The sequence below is a fragment of the Muscardinus avellanarius genome, assembly GCF_963383645.1.
Source record: "Muscardinus avellanarius genome assembly, chromosome: 2".
Classification (NCBI taxonomy): domain Eukaryota; kingdom Metazoa; phylum Chordata; class Mammalia; order Rodentia; family Gliridae; genus Muscardinus; species Muscardinus avellanarius.
In genome coordinates, this window is record NC_137787.1 from 94,275,362 (window position 1) to 94,293,989 (window position 18,628).

Below are 18,628 nucleotides of genomic sequence, written 5' to 3' on the forward strand. Positions count from 1 at the left end.
TTGTTTGCTGGTGAATAATACTGTGAAGATCATGAAGTAAATGATAAATTTTAAAAATTCATGACATTTAGTGCATCTTAATACCTAAATTGAAATATATCTTTCACAAATTGAAGAAATAAATATTACAAATACTCTTTCAAGTTATTTAATCCTTCCAAATGGGAAATTAATAAACATTTTAACACAGTTTATTTTTTTACAAGTAAGCCCTTATCGAGTGCACAGATTTATAACTTAGTTATTGGAGACAAGATGAATTTTTAAAAATCTATTTTAGATCCTTTTGTTTCTAAAATTGTTATTATATTGAATTAGGAAAAAACAAGCCAAAGCTTACACATAATACAATATGAAGGAATTATAGTAATTTAAATTTAAGTTTAAATTTAATATATATAATAACTGTGTACCAAGCTTATCACTAGTATTATGACACAGGTTCAAAACCTAACTTCATTTAATTAATTGCATGATGTTCCCTTTATCAGTAGTGTAATTTTTTTTAATAATATGATTATCAACCATTTTTCTTATCAGTCATTATGGGAAAGTTATTTAAACTTTGTTCTTTTTTTAGCTTTATACTAGATAATAGTCATGCCATCAGGGAATCTAGTAAATATTTTGCTGTTTAATATACATGTATTAAACATGAGTTAATACATAGCATATAAAATTTTAGAATTGTGTTTCACACATAAGTACTGTTTTATATACATAACTAAATTAATTAAAAACTGTTACTGAATGTGTGTGTGTGGAGAGAGAGAGAGAGAGAGAGAGAGAGAGAGAGAGAGAGAGAGAGATTGAAACTGAGGATTGAGATTTTGAGATTACTGGAATTCAGTTGTGTGATTATAGAGACAGAGCCATTCTACAATGTGCTATATGCAAGCAAAAGAATCAGGAAAGTTGCTAGTGTAACAAAACCCTGTAACACAGGAGCAGTAAGCCAGGTGTGAAGGCACTAGAGAGGCTGAGAGAAAAGGATCGCAGGTTTGAGGACAGCCTCAGCAAGTAGTGAGACTCCCATCAGCCTAGCAAGACCTTGTTTCAAAATAAAACAAAAAATATGGCTGGAGCCATTGAGCAGTTTCTCCAGGCTACAATAATTAGATGAAATATATCTGTAAAAATTTTACTTGAGGCTGTATCTATCCCTTGTTTTATTAAAAAAAATGTATTTCTGAATGAATGAATGAACCTGAATGAACAGCTGCATTTAGAGAGGTTGTACATTGTAGTGGTTAGAGTTCATACTCTGAAATGCAAATCGTTTTCTTCTTTTTGTTTTAAATTTATTACTGGGAATTGAACCCGTGGCATTCTACCTCCAAGCCCTCTTCTCCCCAGCCCTTTTTATTTTCATTTTAAAACAGTGTCTCCCTAGGTTATTAAGGGATCTGCTCAGTTGCTAAGGCTGGCCTTGATCCCACAATCCCTCTCAGCTTCCTAAGTACTAGGATTATAGACATGTGTCACCATTTCCAGCTTTCTTCTCATCTTAATAGCTGTAATCTTGAATAAGTCTTTTGACCTCTCCTAAATTTACTATTCTGAAAAATGGGGCTATTTAATTATTTGTTTATTTATTTATTTATTTATTTATTTATTGCTGTACAAGGGATAGAACACAGGTGCATTGTACCTCTGAGCTACACCTCCAGCCCTATTTTTTATTCTTTATTTTGAAACAAGGTCTCATTGAGTTGCAAAGGACCTCACTAAGTAGTAGCGGACGGAGACTGCTAACTGTTATCCTCCTGCCTCAGCCTCCCAAATGCTGGGATTACAAGTATGCACCACCACGCCCGGCTTTATTCTTATAAAATAAAACGGCCCTTATGAAGAATGAATGAAATGATGATTGTTAGAAATAAATTTTCATAGAATCTTAAGAAAAGACACATACTTGAAAGCAGCTCATCAAGGTGAATTGTACTTTTTGTGAAAAAGGGATCCTGCCACCAGGAAAGTTAGTTGTATAATGTGTTAGAAAACCAGTGAGTGTTTTATTTCCAGTGTGGGGCTTCTGTGCTGTGCTCCTATTGGTGGGACCATGGCCTCCCAATCTTTACACCATTGGCAGAAGGGATGATAGAGGAAAAGTTGACACTCAACATTTTCAGGAAATACTATCTTTACTATAATATACAAGGACACACAAGATTACACAATGGCATTCTACAAAATGGAGTCTAAGTCAAGCTATTTCTTTGATAGAAAAAAAATCTAATTATATTCTCACATAATTATAAAACACAGAACACAATTTCTTCCATATTGTAATATATTATGATTTTTGAAAAGTTTAATTATTTTATCATCATATAAATTATTGTTTTCTACTTATCCATTATGTTACACCAATAGAATTTTAGGCCATTTCTCAGAGTAGCTTTAATATTGAAAAATTATTTAAGTGCCCCTAACTGGATCAGAAAAATATTTATATAGAAAATTAAACTTTTTTCTATAATAGTTATAGGAAAATAAAATATTGGTTCCCCAAAAGAATCTAGATTCTAAAACTATTGGTGATATCATTGCTTCCTAGGGGATAAGGTATCACTTAAACAACTTCTGGAAGATGAGGGATTTTGTGAGATGTTTAATTATAAAAATAAGCAATGTCTTTTATATGATTAATAACAGTCTTCCTCTCCTCCAGTAAGAAAAAAGTATATACTCTCAAAACCATATCCCAGCATGGTGGAGGAAATTGCAAATATTTTCAGGTAGTTCCTAGTATTACTGGAATCTGGTGAAATTAAAGCAATAGCAACATGTTTTACTTGTCAATATTTTATTACACACATATTTTTTTAAAAATATGTTTGAACCCTGGCATACTGGTACATGCCTGTAATTTCAGTACTTGGAGGCTGAGACAAAAGGATAGCAGGTTTGAGGCCAGCCTCAGGAACATTTTAGTGGGGCCTTCAGCAACTTTTGAAACCTGTTATAAAGGGTGTGGTGCAGAAGTAGAATATTCCTGGGTACAATCCCCAATACATAAATATAAATAAACAAACAAACAAATAAATAAATAAATAAATAAATTGGGCTTGAAGGTATATCTCAATCATATAGCATCTGCCTAACCTGTGTAAGACACACTGAGTTTAATCCCAGCACTGCAAACAAACGAGGAATTCACTCAGGCTATTCAAAATCAAATGTCAAAATTTTTATTTGAAGATGTTTTGTAAGTGAAATAGGAATTGAGATTAGTTTTTTATTTTAAAGTGCTTTTGAAAATTATGTTCCTTAAGAACTGAATAAATTTCTAAAAGAAAATTACTAATAAGTTATTTTATTAGTAATTACTTTTGTATCAGGTTCATTAATAGGATAAATATTATTGATTAGTAAAGTTACTTCATTTGCCAGAGAAAAACCTTTCTTTCATCTAACAAATTAAACTCTGGCATTTTGCTTTCACCATAGTTTTGTTAGGTAAATAAATATTATACATATTTTATATAGCATCAACATTTGTATATATTTTAATTGAAAATTCTGAATAATAATTGGTTTTAAAGTGCTTAATTTTTCTGATGAGAAATGGACTGTAATTAAACATAGGTTGCAAGAAATATAAAACTATCTTTAATGATATTCTTTTCTTCAGAGTACATATCGGTCTTGTGTGATTGCATAGTTAACATTTGGGTCTTCTGTAAATTACTGTAGATATGCATTATTAAATCTTTTCATTTATAGACATGGTGTGCTTTAAAAGAGTAGCTAACTTTCCAAAATTTTACATTGCTGCCATTTTAAAGAATAAACTAACATATATGCATGAGTGGACATACAAATTCAAATGTCCTTAAGGATAACACCATCATGCATGCATTAGAAATTTTATGAAAAATTAATGTGTATAAACTTAAGTCTTATTTCTTGCAAGAAAAGTACATGTAGCTCAAGGGCACCAACCTAAATTCATCACTCTTGGTTTTGTAAGTAAAGTTTCATTTGAACAATGCCAAGGACATTCATTTATCTATCTTTTTCTTCTGGCTGCTTTTGTACTTTTGTAGCAGAATTACTGTTGAGTACATCAACAAGCAAAAGTGAGGATATCCATGATCTGGCTAGTGTGTATTGAATAATATGAATATGTTATGAATTAGAAATAGTACAGGCTGGGATATAGCCACATCGTAGAACATGTGCTTAGCATGCATACGGTTTTTGGTGCAACCCCCTTGACTAAATAAATAATACATAAAGTAGATGCATAACAGAAAATAAATTGTCTAGTATTTGTAATGTCAATCCTTGAAGCTAACATTCAGCAATGAGAGAAATTAAACAACACTGACTTTATTAGAAAATATTTTATGGCAGAATAATGATTTGAGCTGGGTCATAAGGAAGGTTAATGTAAATATAAATTTGATGGAATTCTAAGAGAATTCTGAAGTGAAGTGGAGAAAAGATAAGCTGTAGATGTGCAGGGAACAATCATGATTCCATGATAGCATGCATGCAGGAGAAAAGTGATACAAGAAGCTGGAAGCACATGAGCATCTTACAGAGGAAGGATGGTGTGTTTGGGGCAGTAACACAGAGTACCAGTTACCAGCTCTGACCAGCATGTGAAAGAGAGGAAATACAAGTTTATGTTGGAAATGGAGAGGTAAAAATGGAAAGAAAATATGAATTTGGGAAATTCTGATAAAATTTGACAAAGATAAGAAATGGTAATGAGAAAAATGAAAAATACTTGGAGGTTTAAATTTTGTTTACTTGGAAGACTGATGACTAAAAAAAAAAAAACATAATGGATCAAGATTAAAAGATAGAAGATCAAAATGAGTGGCAGGTAGACCAGTGTGATGTGTGCTAAATAGCCTTTGGGACATGTAGGAGACAAGGCTGAGATTTTGTGACATAGACAGTGGGAAACCATCTAAATTTTTAAGCACATCATATATGCTTTGCTTTAGTCACCTGGAGTTTGGACAGTATGAACTATCGGTGAGGTGGTCGGCAGAGGCTTATTTTCATTTTATTTGTTATGATTGTTTCTGGAATTCCATTGACAGGTCAGCACTTCCAGGCTATAAGTGCATGGTCTTGGAGGAGTTCACAGCTTCTGTGTTGATACTGGGTATTTATAATAGTGCTTCTCATGACATAGCTAATTGTTTATATTAGGGATTGGCAAACCTTTTCTGTAGAGGGCTAGATAATAAATAATTCAAGGCTGTGTGGGATATGGGATCTCTCCCTGAAAACTGTTTAATTCTGCTTTTGTAGTATGAAATCAGCTACAGATAATATATATACAAATATATATATATATATATATATATATATATATATATGAATATGTTTCAGTAAATCTTTATTTTCTAAAATCAAATCCATATTTGGTTCAGGGGTCATTATTTGTTAATCCTTGCCTTAGTTAAATGTGAGTATCATAAACCAAATTCCTCCTACTCATTCAAATAAATAGCTGTATTCAAATAGATGGTTAAAAGAAACTTAGAAACGATATAAGTGGAAAGTAAAATTTCTTTGTGAATTTTCCAAGCTGTAAAGCACAAAATATTATGACATACATGGCAGTATTATCACTGTTAACAGATACTAGTCTACAAAGTCAATGTAATTTATTCCTATGTACATAAAATTCAGTATCTTTCATTTTTTTTAAAAAAGAATTATTTTATTTCAAGGCCCATAATGCCAGTATTTGGGAGTCAGAGGCAGGAAGATAGTAGGTTTAAGGCTAGAGTATAATAACTTAGGCCCTGTTCCAAATAAAAAATTAAGAAGCTAGGGTTGTAGCTGAGTTGTAGAGCAACCCTCAGTTCAATCCTCAGTACCAATACACACAAAAAGTATTTTATCATAATTATTAGATGCTGAGAAGAGCTAGTAGGATTCTGGACTCATAATAATAATACACAAAGTAAAATCCAACTTTTCTACCACTGAACTATCATGTATATTGATTTTATTTTCCCTGAGAGGAATAATTTCCTATGCCAATGTTTTGAATCAATTTTTTTCTTTTTTGTTTGCCTTTATTTCTTCTTTTTCCTCATTCTATCTTTTTTTTTCCAACTGAGGGAAAATTTAAGTCTTCTCTTTTACCTACCATAGGAGGTAGCCCTGATTCTAGGTTCCTAAAGGTTCCTAACCATGCCTCTTCTCACCGGCCTCTCTCATGCAATAATTTCCCCTTCATCACCTGGACACCTCAACCTAGCATCTCTATTTATCAATGCATTAGGGACTCCAATTATAACACATAAAAAGTAATAAACAACAGGATATTTAGTGCATATTATGTGAGACAGAGGGCATCCACTAAAGAACCTCCAAAAAAATGTCCACTCTTTTCTAGCATATTTTGTTTGTTTTTTGGTACTTTAATACTGGGAATTAAATTCATAGGCATTCAGGTACAAACTGCACTCCCATTCCATTTATTTACTTATTTATTTATTTATTTATTTATTTATCTAATATTATCTGTACACTATAGTTTTACATCATATTGTGGATCATATTGACAATGGCATACATTCACCCAGTACTTGGTGCCCTTTCCTCCACCCAATTCCTCTTTTTCCCAATCCCAACAATCAGTGTCCAGGTTGACCATGCTATATTCATACTTATACACATATTTGGATGTAGCTCCTCCATTAATCAACGTCAGCCTTCTTCCTCTCCTATCTTTCCATTCTAGCTTTGCTGAGGTTTCCCCTCCATTACCTGGAGTCCTTCTGGTATCCCTAATACTCCCTAGTTTGGGCATATTAGAGAAAACATATGAAAAGGAGTGGTGATAGTGGATAGTGGGAATCCTTGTCTTGTTCTGATTTTAGAAGAAATTCTTGCAGGTTTCCCCCACTCAATATAATGTTGGCTTTGGGTTTATTGTATATTAAAAGTTTGTGTCACCAAGCCTGGTTTCCTTATTATTTATTTATTTATTTATTTATTCATTCATTTACTTAATTATTGATTTGTATTTATTTATTTTTTGTGGTGCTAGGGATTGAACCCAGGGACATTCTACCACTGATCTACACCCTCAACCCTATTTTTTTTTTTTTTAATTTTGAACCAGGGTCTCGCTAAGTTGAGGAGGCCCTACTCTAAGTTGCTGAGGCTGGCTATGAACCTGTGATCCTTCTGTCTCTGCTTGTCCAGGACTGGAATTATAAGCATGCACCAGCATGCCTGGTCTTCCTTATTCTTTTTTAACAAACTCAGAGCACACATTATTTTATCATCTTGGTATAGAGAAGAACTAAAGTTTGCCCAGTTTACAATAAATATATATCAAATTCAGTTAACTTTGATATATCCACTACAGTTATAGTATATTGCCATGATATTTTTATTCTTTGTGCTTTAAAAACATACAGAACTAATATTGACTGCTATAAGGGGAAAATTTTATTTTCTTAACCTATCTTAGTTTTTAGCTAAGGACACCATAAGGCAGATGAAAAAGCAGATAAACAAATTTTCAGTACACGTTTATTGTTAAGGAACGATCATGAGGAAATGCAGACCTAAATAAATGATTAAATCTGTGCTTGTTTTGGACTACTTTCAATGAGGCGTGGGCAGTTTTAGAGAAATAAAATAGAGCAAAGGAGGCTAAATCTAATGGTAAGAAACTGGGAGAAGCAAGTTTGTTCAGATTTTTTTCTCTGGCCTTTCTTCTTCAGCGATAAGGAAGCTCCTTTCCCCTGGGTATTTGCAGGGAACCTCTTTCATGAGAATCACAGGACCTGCTTCAGCGGAAGGTCTGAAAATCCTTCCTAAGTTTTATGACCTAACTGAGGAAAGAAATCTGAGGAGAAGGTCAGAGAGACCTCTCTGCTTCTGCCATTTTTCAATATGTCAAGGTGAAATAACTTGGGGTAGCATGTCTTGAACCCTGTCACTACTCACAAGAACAGGTCCACCTTTTAGAAAGATACCATTCATTAGTTGAAAGCTAAAATGTTGATGGTGGGGGTCAGAGAGTGGAACTCTTTTCTGACTTCAACTCAGGAGTCCAATTCTAAAGACCTTACTCTACTAGCCAAGCTTCATTAAAAAATAAGATTGAGGTTAATAGTTATTGATCTATTGAAATTAATATATTATCCAAAAATAATAATAGAATAAAAAACACAAAAGAATGGGAACATGGCATTGAATTGCAAAGTTGTACTATTGTGTCCTAAATTTGAATGCACTATGATTTCCTTATACAATGGAATTTAGTAAATATGTGTGTGTTCAGCAAAGCTTAGCCATGATAGGCAGTTCTAGAGAGATATAAGAGAGTAAGGTATTGAAAGTGTTTGAGAGGCTGAGATAGGAGGATCACAGGCCCAAGTCAGTCTCATTAACTTAGAGAGTTGCCTATTTCAAAATAAAATATAAAATTTGGCTGAAATGTAATTCAGAGATTGAAAACCTCTAAATTCAGTCCCTTGGATCACTAAATAAATCAATTAAATCAAATCAAATAAAGAAGTAAATGTCTTGATAATGAAGGAAGAGACATTTCTTTAGTAAGCCTTTTAATTTCAAATGTGCACAGGCTCTGTAGGAAGAGTGGACATGTAACAACAGTCTCCTGGGAAAATTTTTAAGAATGTTATTCTAAGGCAATAATGAAATCTATAGGTTAGGTTAGGGAAATACAGACATCCATTAGAAATCTCAATGTATAGATTATAGTCTACCTGAGTTTATGATATACTAAAGTTAATAATAATTCTGAATTGTTTCTCAGATTAAATCTTTATAGACTTTGCTTCTCGAAGGAAATTATGGAGGCTATCTTCTTTGTTATCATTGAGGGGATAACTGTTTTTTGCAATGTAATTGCTGTGCATGATTGTCTTCTATTGTCTTATTAATCATCCTGGTAATGGGTGCTACCCAGGAAACTTTACTTTGAACCATTATGTGACTAACCCCTGTCAACTTCACAGGTTCCTTGATTCATTCTTCCTTCTTCACTGTTAATATCTTGCTGTGTAATTACAGCTCCCAATCCTTGTGCAGCTAATGACGGCAGAGGTCCCTGCTCTCACATGTGTCTGATCAATCATAACAGGAGTGCAGCCTGTGCCTGCCCGCACCTCATGAAGCTCTCCTCCGACAAGAAGACCTGCTATGGTAAATTCCTTACAGTTCTCACCCAAAGTTCAAATTAACTTCTCTCAAATTGTATTAGATTTTACTGAATGGAAAGGAGAAGAGGATTATAACTTCTTTAAGAGGATCTTAGAACCAGGCATGGTGGCGCATGCTTATAATCCCAGCATTTGAGAGGCCGAGACAGGAGAATCACAGTTCAAGGACAGCTTCAGTTACTTAGTGAGGCCCTTTGCAATTCAGTGAGACCCTGTTTCAAAATAAAAAAGAAAAAAATAGGGCTAGGGGTATGGCTCAGAGGTAGAATGCCCCTGAGTCTCTTCCCCAGTACAGCAAAAAGAAGCATCTTAGGTATTGCTATTTGCAGAAGCTATTGATTCATCTACTTCTAGAGAGACTGAGACAATTGTAAAATACGTGCTATTTTGCATTTTGCTATTTACTGCCTTATTCTTTTTTTTTTTTTTGCTACCTCTTTATTTGGGGTGTTAACAGAATTTATCTCAGGAAAACGGAGATTTGTAAGTGAAAGTGCATTATCAAAAAAATGGTGATGTAGGTAACCTGCATAACAAAGAGGTACTTAAAAGCTTTAATATCCTGCTCCACTTAGAAAGCCACTTTATACTCATTTTATAGGATATTATCAACCTGAAAAGCATAAAATGGAGTCAATTGTGTAACTTGGAAATATTTGTAAAAAAACTTTTTTAGCTAACAAGGCATAATATTTTTGAATGAAAATCAGTGTTTTTAATTAATAATTCTTATTTATAATGCAATTATTTAAAATGAAAGACAAAAAGAATTATTCACTAGAATTCATTTAAAACATTAGGTAACTATGACTTTAATTTTATACAAAAATAACAATATATTTCAGATATTAACAATAACCAAGAGAAAAAAAAACACAGTAGTAAAATATGTATGTCCTATTTCTATTTGATCTACTGATGTTTCACAAACTCAGTGCAAGAAAAATACCTGTGAAAGTAAAAATGATTCAATGCCTCCCACTCTAGGTTACTAAAAATTTATAAGAATTTGTAATACAACTTTAAGCTAGTTGAGCCCTAATTTTGATGGGGGAAAACATGAAAACATTTTTTAAAAGTAATATTTATTTCATTTTCTTCAATGATAGTACAGGAAAAATGTTTCTACATTGCTTTAAAAAACATTCAATGCAAGGCGATGTTGTTATAATTATGTACAAAAATTAAATATGCTTATTTGACATTTATAGTGTTCATGTACTTTAGCAAGTTTGTTTGAAACTCTAAGATCAAATCTATTATGAAAATTTCTTGGTATTTCTAGCTAAATAAAAATAAATCATTTCTATACTAATATTTTCATCAAATATTGGTTATTATTTTCTGGTTAGAAAACTGCATTAAATCATTTAAAGGTAATATTTTACAAGATTTTGTCTGTTTCAAACCTGTCAAATGTATAAGAGAAAAACACTTAGTTTCTATTTTTTTTCTAGAGATGAAAAAATTTCTCCTTTATGCAAGGCGTTCAGAAATCAGAGGAGTAGATATTGACAATCCGTATTTTAACTTTATCACGGCATTTACTGTCCCTGATATTGACGATGTCACTGTGATAGACTTTGATGCCTCTGAGGAACGTTTATACTGGACAGATATTAAGACACAAACCATCAAACGAGCTTTTATTAATGGAACTGGGTTAGAAACCGTCATTTCAAGAGGTAAATGACTTGCATGTTGAAGCTTTAAACGTGTATTACTCAATTTGTAATTATCACAAGTCTCTTTTATACTCTTCTGATACTATTCAACTCTATGCTGTTAATTTGAAAGTTCGAATTGATTATTCAGAGGTTCAATAATATACGCCATCCTCAGAATTGTAAAATGCTACAATTAAATTGAACATAGCAGACTGATAACTCAAAATTTACTTTCATGAGAAGAAAAAATTTCAAAGTAAATCTTAAATTTTATAGATGTCTACATAAGCAAATTTAAGGACTTCTTTCCTAATGGGGGGCTGGAGGGCTTTCTTGTACAGAGATAACATAAGATATTGGGGAGGATGGGAAACTTCTGTAACTTAAGCTTTTATGAACTTTTCTCATGCCATACAATTTCTTTTCTCATAACATACAAAGTGAAACTACTCAAATCAGAGAGGGAAATAGTCCCTCCTTAACCACCTTCTAACCTGAGGGTTAAATCATAGGTCTCTCATAAATGTTGTCGAATGAGCTTTTTCAGAAAATATCTTTTAGCCAGGTGAGGGGCACATGCTTCTATTCCCAGTATTTTGGAGGCTGAGACAGGAGGATAGAGGTTCGAGGGCAACCTCAGCTATTACTTACTGAGGCCCTTTGCAACTCAGTGAGACACTGTTTCAAAATAAATAATAAAAAAAAAATAGGGCTGGGGGGTGTAGCTCCAAGGTAGAATGTCCCTGGGTTCCATCTCTAGTACCAAAACAAAAAGAAAGAAAAGAAAAGAAGTTTTTCCAACCATAGAACGCATAGCTGAAGTAGAACACATAGACTCATAGTGGCTATCCTAAAATAGTTAAGATTGAGTTATTCCAATACTTGCTTAAATGTCTACCTATTATGATTTCTGTGTCAGTTATAACTTCATTGAATGAGTTTTTTTACTGTGCACCTACTATTCTCCATGAGTGTAAATCCAAACTAGACACAGTTTCTTGAGGAATTTTAAGAGGGTTGGAAGAAATGGCAATCAGTAATCCATATAGATTTATCAAATGCACTTTAATATACACTGAAAATTTTAAATCTAGCCACATTTGATCAATGATGAGCATCTTAATAAAAGCAAAAGGAAGAGCAAGCTTTAAGGCTTTCAGTCAGGTATAATGAAAAGTGCTTAAAGCTTGTCACTAAAGCTTGCCCTTCTTAATGCTGAGAGAGAGAGAGAGAGAGAGAGAGAGAGAGAGAGAGAGAGAGAGAGAGAGAGAGAGAGATTTAAATGCATATTCCTTTTTTAAAGAGTGCCCCCACGTACAATCCTAGAGAGATCACTTAAGTACTACTATTAGATCAGAGTAACCCTTAATTTGACCACTAAAGTGCTATTCTATTTAGGTTATGTGGTCTCAACTTAGTATGTTAAAGCAATTTACTGAATGAATAGTTACAATTAGTTATGAGCTTGTTCAAATACTTATTTCAAAGTTGCCAAAAGGTAGGATTCTTTAAAAAACCAACAAAATTGCAAAGACTTTTTTTTTATACTTGGTTTTTTATAGGATTGGGGAAAAAATAGAACTGTTTCTGATTAAAGATAATGAAACTCCTTTGAAAGACCAAAAATAAATCATAAATTGGATTGTCTTTCCACAAGACAATCCATTACAGTTTAGCAGGGAAGTTTGTAAGCACTTTATCATCAATGTAAAATACTTTCCAATAGGCTCTGTAAGCTGTATAGACTTGCCAGCATTTGATCCTTGATGATTGACATCTTCCTAGTTACTAATTATGTTGAACATTTTTCATATATTCATTGGTCACTTGTATTTCCTTTGTGACGTGTCTGTTTAGTTGACTCGTCAATTTTTTAAATTGAATTATTTATTTACTTTTTAGTGTCACCCTTCTTAGGACAAGTTGTTGATTTTTGTGTTAATACTCAAAATAGTGGGACTCAAGGAAGTGTTTTAAGGAGAGTGAGACATGAATAGATTGGCCTTGGAAAAGGTCATTGTAGCTATTACATCTAGTAGAGTTCTGAGGGGAAGGAGGCAGGATGGATAAGCAGTGAACTTTAAAAGCCATGCTGAGGGTCTAGCTGATATCTTGGCCCTCCTAAGACATGGTAGGAGCCTCAAAGCCTCAGGTGGGAAAAACGGAAATGGAGGGATGTGGATAGATTGTAGAGATATCAAAGAGCACAAGTATAAAAGAACTTAACAAATAATTAGACCTGAAGTTGGATGAACAGTCTCCTCAAGTATGTCTGGTGTTACCTTTCTCTTTTTTCCAGTGTAAACCCTTGTTCTATTAGCAACAAACCCTGAGATTAACTTTTGACAGTTCTGTTTCTGAATTCATCAAAAGATCTCAAATCCCACAGTAATTGGGCTTTCATTCCTCCATCTTTTAGATTCCCTTTGACTCTCTGGAGACCTTACTCTTACTTCTTACACTCTTGGCCTCTGTGTTTTTTATCTGTTCTCCCTCCGTAGGATTTTTCTGGAGAGTTTATTTTCTCATCTTCCTTAGTCCAATATAAAAGAAGCTTCAAAGAATTGGTTTTCAAATATACCCATTGTTCCAATTATCTCCCATTATTCTCTTCCTAAGCAAAATATATTTTTTTTCATTGTGGGTCTGGAGATGGAACCCAGGGACATTCTACCTGCAAGCTACACCCTCTGCCCTATTTTTTATTCTTTATTTTGAAACAGTGTCTAAGTTGCATAGGGCCTAAGTAGCTGAGGCTAGCTGCAAACTGCGATCCTCCTGTCTCAGCCTCCCAAATGCTGGGATTACAAGGATGTGCCACTATGCCTGACTCCAAGCAGAACATTTTCTGAGGAAAACACTGATTATTTTACGTCTTCTGAAGTGACACTAGATCAGTCTGCCTGACTACTGTATCTCATATCCTGAAACAATAAACTACTCTTAATGTATATATTTTCACAAGAGTTACTTGCTGAAAGTGTCTTGAAACAGATATAATTCATTATAAGAATGAATACTAATTTATGACTACAGGCATAACCATTGTATGATTCAATAAGAAAAAGGGTTAGCATATATACACAAATAGAACAATAGTATGCACACATATACATATACATATTTACATATATATATATATATATATATATATATATATATATATATATATATATATGGTTTCCTTTTTTTACAAAACCACAGTAAATTTTATTCTAAGAAACCTAATTTATGACAAAATTCTTGATAGTGGATTGTAGCTTTACTCTCTAGTAGCAATTAATTCTGTTACCTGAGTCACTGTGGTCCAAATATTTTACAGTTATTCATGTTCTCGGGCTAATTGATTTGATGTGATGAATAGTATTATTTGCCACTAATGTGATATAACATAATCTTTGGACATCTATTATTATGAATAAATTATTTCCATTCTGCTGATAAGGAAATTTGAGTTCAAAGAAGCTAAAATTCCCTGAAAGCCAAAGAGAGAAAATGATAAGAGTCAAATTTATACTCAGGACTTTCATTTTTAGCACTTCTATCTTCTTTGTTGCTTTAAAAGAGAAGGCTTTGGGTCTATGTATCAAGTCACTGGGACCCATTACATCACCCCTAGGCATTGTCTTTTTAAGAAGTCTGAGTTCTCATATACTTCCCAGAATTGTAAATATTGCATAATAGATTGCTCAAAAAATTCTAAAATGGTGCTTTTAATTAATCATAAGAAAAATAAAAAATATTAACCTTAAATTCATATACACCTTAAATTTCTAGTGTAAGCCAGGAGTAATAGAGTCCAATTCTCACATTTACTATCTTCGAGTATCCTTATTTTAATTTACTTATCATTTGTTCCTTGGAGTTAGCTTGGAGACAGATGTTACTTTCTACATTTATAGAGGAGGAAGGACTTAGTTCAGCTTTGCCATTCTAGAAAATGGCAGAGCTTTGTTTGCTTCCAACTTTGGATCTCAGAACTTTTGATTCTCAAGTTGTGTTTTTCTAGTTTCTTTTTAAAATAAATAAAGAAGCTTAGGGAGTTTGAGAAAAGACTTTTAGCTATGCATAGTTCCTGCACGATATTCCTTTCTGCATTCACATACCATACACTCACTATCTGCAGATTGCATCGTAGCATACTAGTGAAGTACGCAGGTTAGCCAGGCCCCTACCCAAGAGTTTTATTTGTTTATTCAGAAACATGAAGAAAATATTTTATAAATGTGTTGGCAACTTCATATTTGAGTCCTCTGTCAAAAGAATCCCATTCTGAGTGAAAAAAAGTCACCTCATGCATTTATTTTATTTTATTTATTTTATTTTTATTTTTTTGGTGGTACTGGGGCTCCTGGAAGCCCTTCTACCACCGGGCTACACTCCCAGACCTATTTTATAATTTGGAAATAGGGTCTCTTAAGCCAGAGAGGCTGGCTTTGAACCAGCGCGATACTCCTGTCTTCGCCTCCCAAGCGCAGGGATTACAAGCATGCGCCACCATGCCCGGCTCATGCATTTATTTTAAGACAAAGTATACACTGGTCAGTTTGGAAAACTGAGGACAACTCTGGGCAAGTACAATTGCTTGAACAAAATATCTTTTTTAGTGCTACAGTGACCTACTATCTGAGGGAACTGTATTGTTAGGTTGAGTTAAGCAGAAATTCAAATGGATCATAAATATAAATTGAAAATGTATCAGTTTATTTCTGTGAAGAATACTCTCACAGCTAGATATGGCAGTGTAAGCCTGTAATCCCAGTACTTCGAAGGCTAAGACAGGAAGACTGCCGTTTCAAGGTCAGCCTCAGCAACGTACACTCTCAGCAATTTAGGAAGACCATGTTTCAAAATAAAATAAAGGAGGATTGATGTTATTACATAGTCATATGATTTGTTTATACCTACAAAGACATAGATGAGTTTAATACCAGATCGTTTGATCACACTGCTATTATACAAATGTAATTCTCAATGATACACAGAGTCTAGTTTAACTTGGCAATAGATATCCATTCATATTTGAAATGTTACTTATTTGTGCCTACAATTATTTTGTCAGGGAGTTGTAAAAATTCATTTGCTGTATGTGGTAAGATACTAAATTTAGCTGCACTCACTAAACAATGCTTAGAAAATAAAAACAATTCTGAAAATTGGTACAGAGCGATGAAAGAAGTGAAAACAGGTCAGTAATAACAGTGAGATCTAGATTTCAGAAATAGGCCTTGAATTAAAGTTGAACATTGAGATAGGAAACATCTGTTGTTTTGCCTATTTCTGAATAGAATTTTCAGTTTTTATTTTCACCCAGGAGGCTTTTTGGTGGAAGAGTATCAACATCTGTGATTTAAAAGAAGGAAAAAAAGCAGGCAAACCCAGAACTATGATTGCCATTTTATGGAAAATTATGTATTTGTATTTAGAATTGTTAAGTGAGCTATACTTTTTGTGTTTAGTCTCCACATTTTAATTAGAAAGGTGAATATGTTATTTTGATTTACTCTATAATGATGTGTGTGTGTGTGTGTGTGTGTGTGTGTGTGTGTGTGTGTGTGTTCACTGGGGATTGAACCCATGGGCATTCTACCTCCAAGGAACACCCCAAGCACTATCTTTTTTTAAATTTATATTTTGAAATACAGTCTTGTCAGATTGATGAAAATCTTACTACTTGCTGGGGCTCTCCTTGAACCTGCAATCTTCCTATCTCAGCCTTCCAAATACTAGGATTGTAGACATGTGCCACCATGCCTGGCTTTTCCATAGGATTTTTTTTTATTTAATCTTACACTATATTCCAGGTTCTATGTCTGAGACATTGAATTGGTAATAGCATTTATTCAAAGATAAAAAGCAAAAAAGACAATTTGTTACTTCAAACGTTATACCTGGTGAAAGTGTGGGTTATAAATAAATGAAAAAGAAAGGTTAAATGAAGTAAGGACTTTGACAAGGAAGGGTATATGCATCTCCTCAGAAGGTTAGAACAGAGTATGTACTGCATTCTAACACGGGATTACTAAAGTGTTCATCAAGAACACAGTAATCAGAAGGATGAACAGAAGGAAAATAGTAGTAAAATCAATCCAGGTTGAGGACTCTTATAAATACAAAGATGTGAAATTTCACATACAAAGAGGAGCAAGTGGTGCGGGAGAGCGAGCCTTGCAGGAAACTAGAAGATTGATATGAGGCCACATCACAGAGGCCTTTTGCCAAAGTGAGGAGCCGGTTTTTTGTTCTTGTTATTGTCTCCCTAATATATTGGCAATAGGGAGCCACTGGTAACTTTTAAAGATAGTTGGAGGTGATTCAAATCCTTGTGAAGATAAGTGGAAATTTGAAGGATAGATTGCAAAAATGAGAAATTATACATAAGACATGGGTGCAGTTAAAATGCTATGGAAATGATCTAAATATAAAAATATATTAGACTAGAACAATGAGAATAATTAAGAGATTATAGGATCTGAGGCTACTGCAGACAAAAGTGTAACTGAATCTCATGACTGAGAGGTGAAGATGGCAAGAGAGTTGGAAAGATGTTGCTGACACTGATCCAAATGAAAACAAGAAAAAGAAGGTTCCTTCAGCCATTTTACAAAATCAGTTGTAAATTTTTCTCTATGATAAGAGTAAATTAGAATTTTAGGATATTAATAGATACAGAACTTTATTAAAACATTACAATTTTGTCCTAGAATTTTTGCTCGAGGAAAAAATAGGTTTGGGATCCATAGATGTGTGTTTAAACTGACAAAACCAAGATAACAATAAACCCTGCATTGTTCAGAGCTTAGGAGGTAGAACAGTAGTGAGGTTGGCAAAAAAGGCTGCTAAGAATTTATGAAGTTCCATTTCTTAAGATGGATCGCAGGTTCAAGAATATTTAATAGTGTATACACCAGGTATTATATATAGAAACATACACATAAGTATATATGTTTATATAATTTATCATAATTATGGCAAATATAATATTTAGTATTTATAAAGTTACCTTAAATTTTTTTAAGTGTATCAGATACCGTGTGTGTGTGTGTGTGTGTGTGTGTGTGTGTGTGTGTGTGTGTGTGTTATTGGGGATTGAACCCAGGGGTATTCCACTTCTAATTATTTTGTGGCCTTATTAATTAATTAATTTTTGATACTTGGGATTTAATCCATGAGCAATTTACCTCTGAAAAGGAAAAAAAGGTAAGAAAGAAAGAAAAGAGGGAGAGAGGAGGGAAGGGAGGGAGAAAGGGGTCTTCTGGGTAGAGAAAAGATAGCCAGTCATTATCTAATAGGATTAATTCATATGTTAACCAATTTATGTTCTCGTTCCTATTCCTCTCATCTAATGCCTTTGTTTTGTGATAGTTTTTCTTCTTTCTAAATTATATCCTTTTGGATTATTTTATTTAGTAAGAGTCTATTAGTGATGACTGCAGACTTTATCTGAAAATGTATTTATTTAGCAATTATTTTTGAAAGACAGTTTTTAAAACTGTTACATACACATAATGCTAGAAAGGAAGGGTAGGAGAGGAAGGAGGCTGAGGTTGATTAACTGAGGGAGCCCCATCAAATATGTGTATAAGTGTGAATGCAGCATGGTCAAACTGGACACCTATTGTTGGAAGTGGGGATGGGAAGCAGGGGAAGGGCACCAAGCACTGTGTGAATGTGTGTCATTTTCAATATGATCACATAAAAATAGAAAGAAATAAACTCATATAAAAATATAGCAACTGAAAATCTTAACAATTTTAACGTATACAATTCAGTATG

General features: G+C 33.5%; 1 protein-coding gene across 1 annotated transcript in view; it reads left to right on the forward strand.

The window, feature by feature from the left end:
• LRP1B (LDL receptor related protein 1B) overlaps positions 1 to 18,628 on the forward strand; it is a 1,956,425-nt gene that overhangs the window by 1,300,721 nt on the left and 637,076 nt on the right. The window contains exons 28-29 of the mRNA XM_080689945.1: positions 9,037 to 9,168; positions 10,643 to 10,870. Of these exons, the coding sequence (XP_080546071.1) occupies positions 9,037 to 9,168; positions 10,643 to 10,870 (360 nt within the window). The remainder of the gene's footprint in view (positions 1 to 9,036; positions 9,169 to 10,642; positions 10,871 to 18,628) is intronic.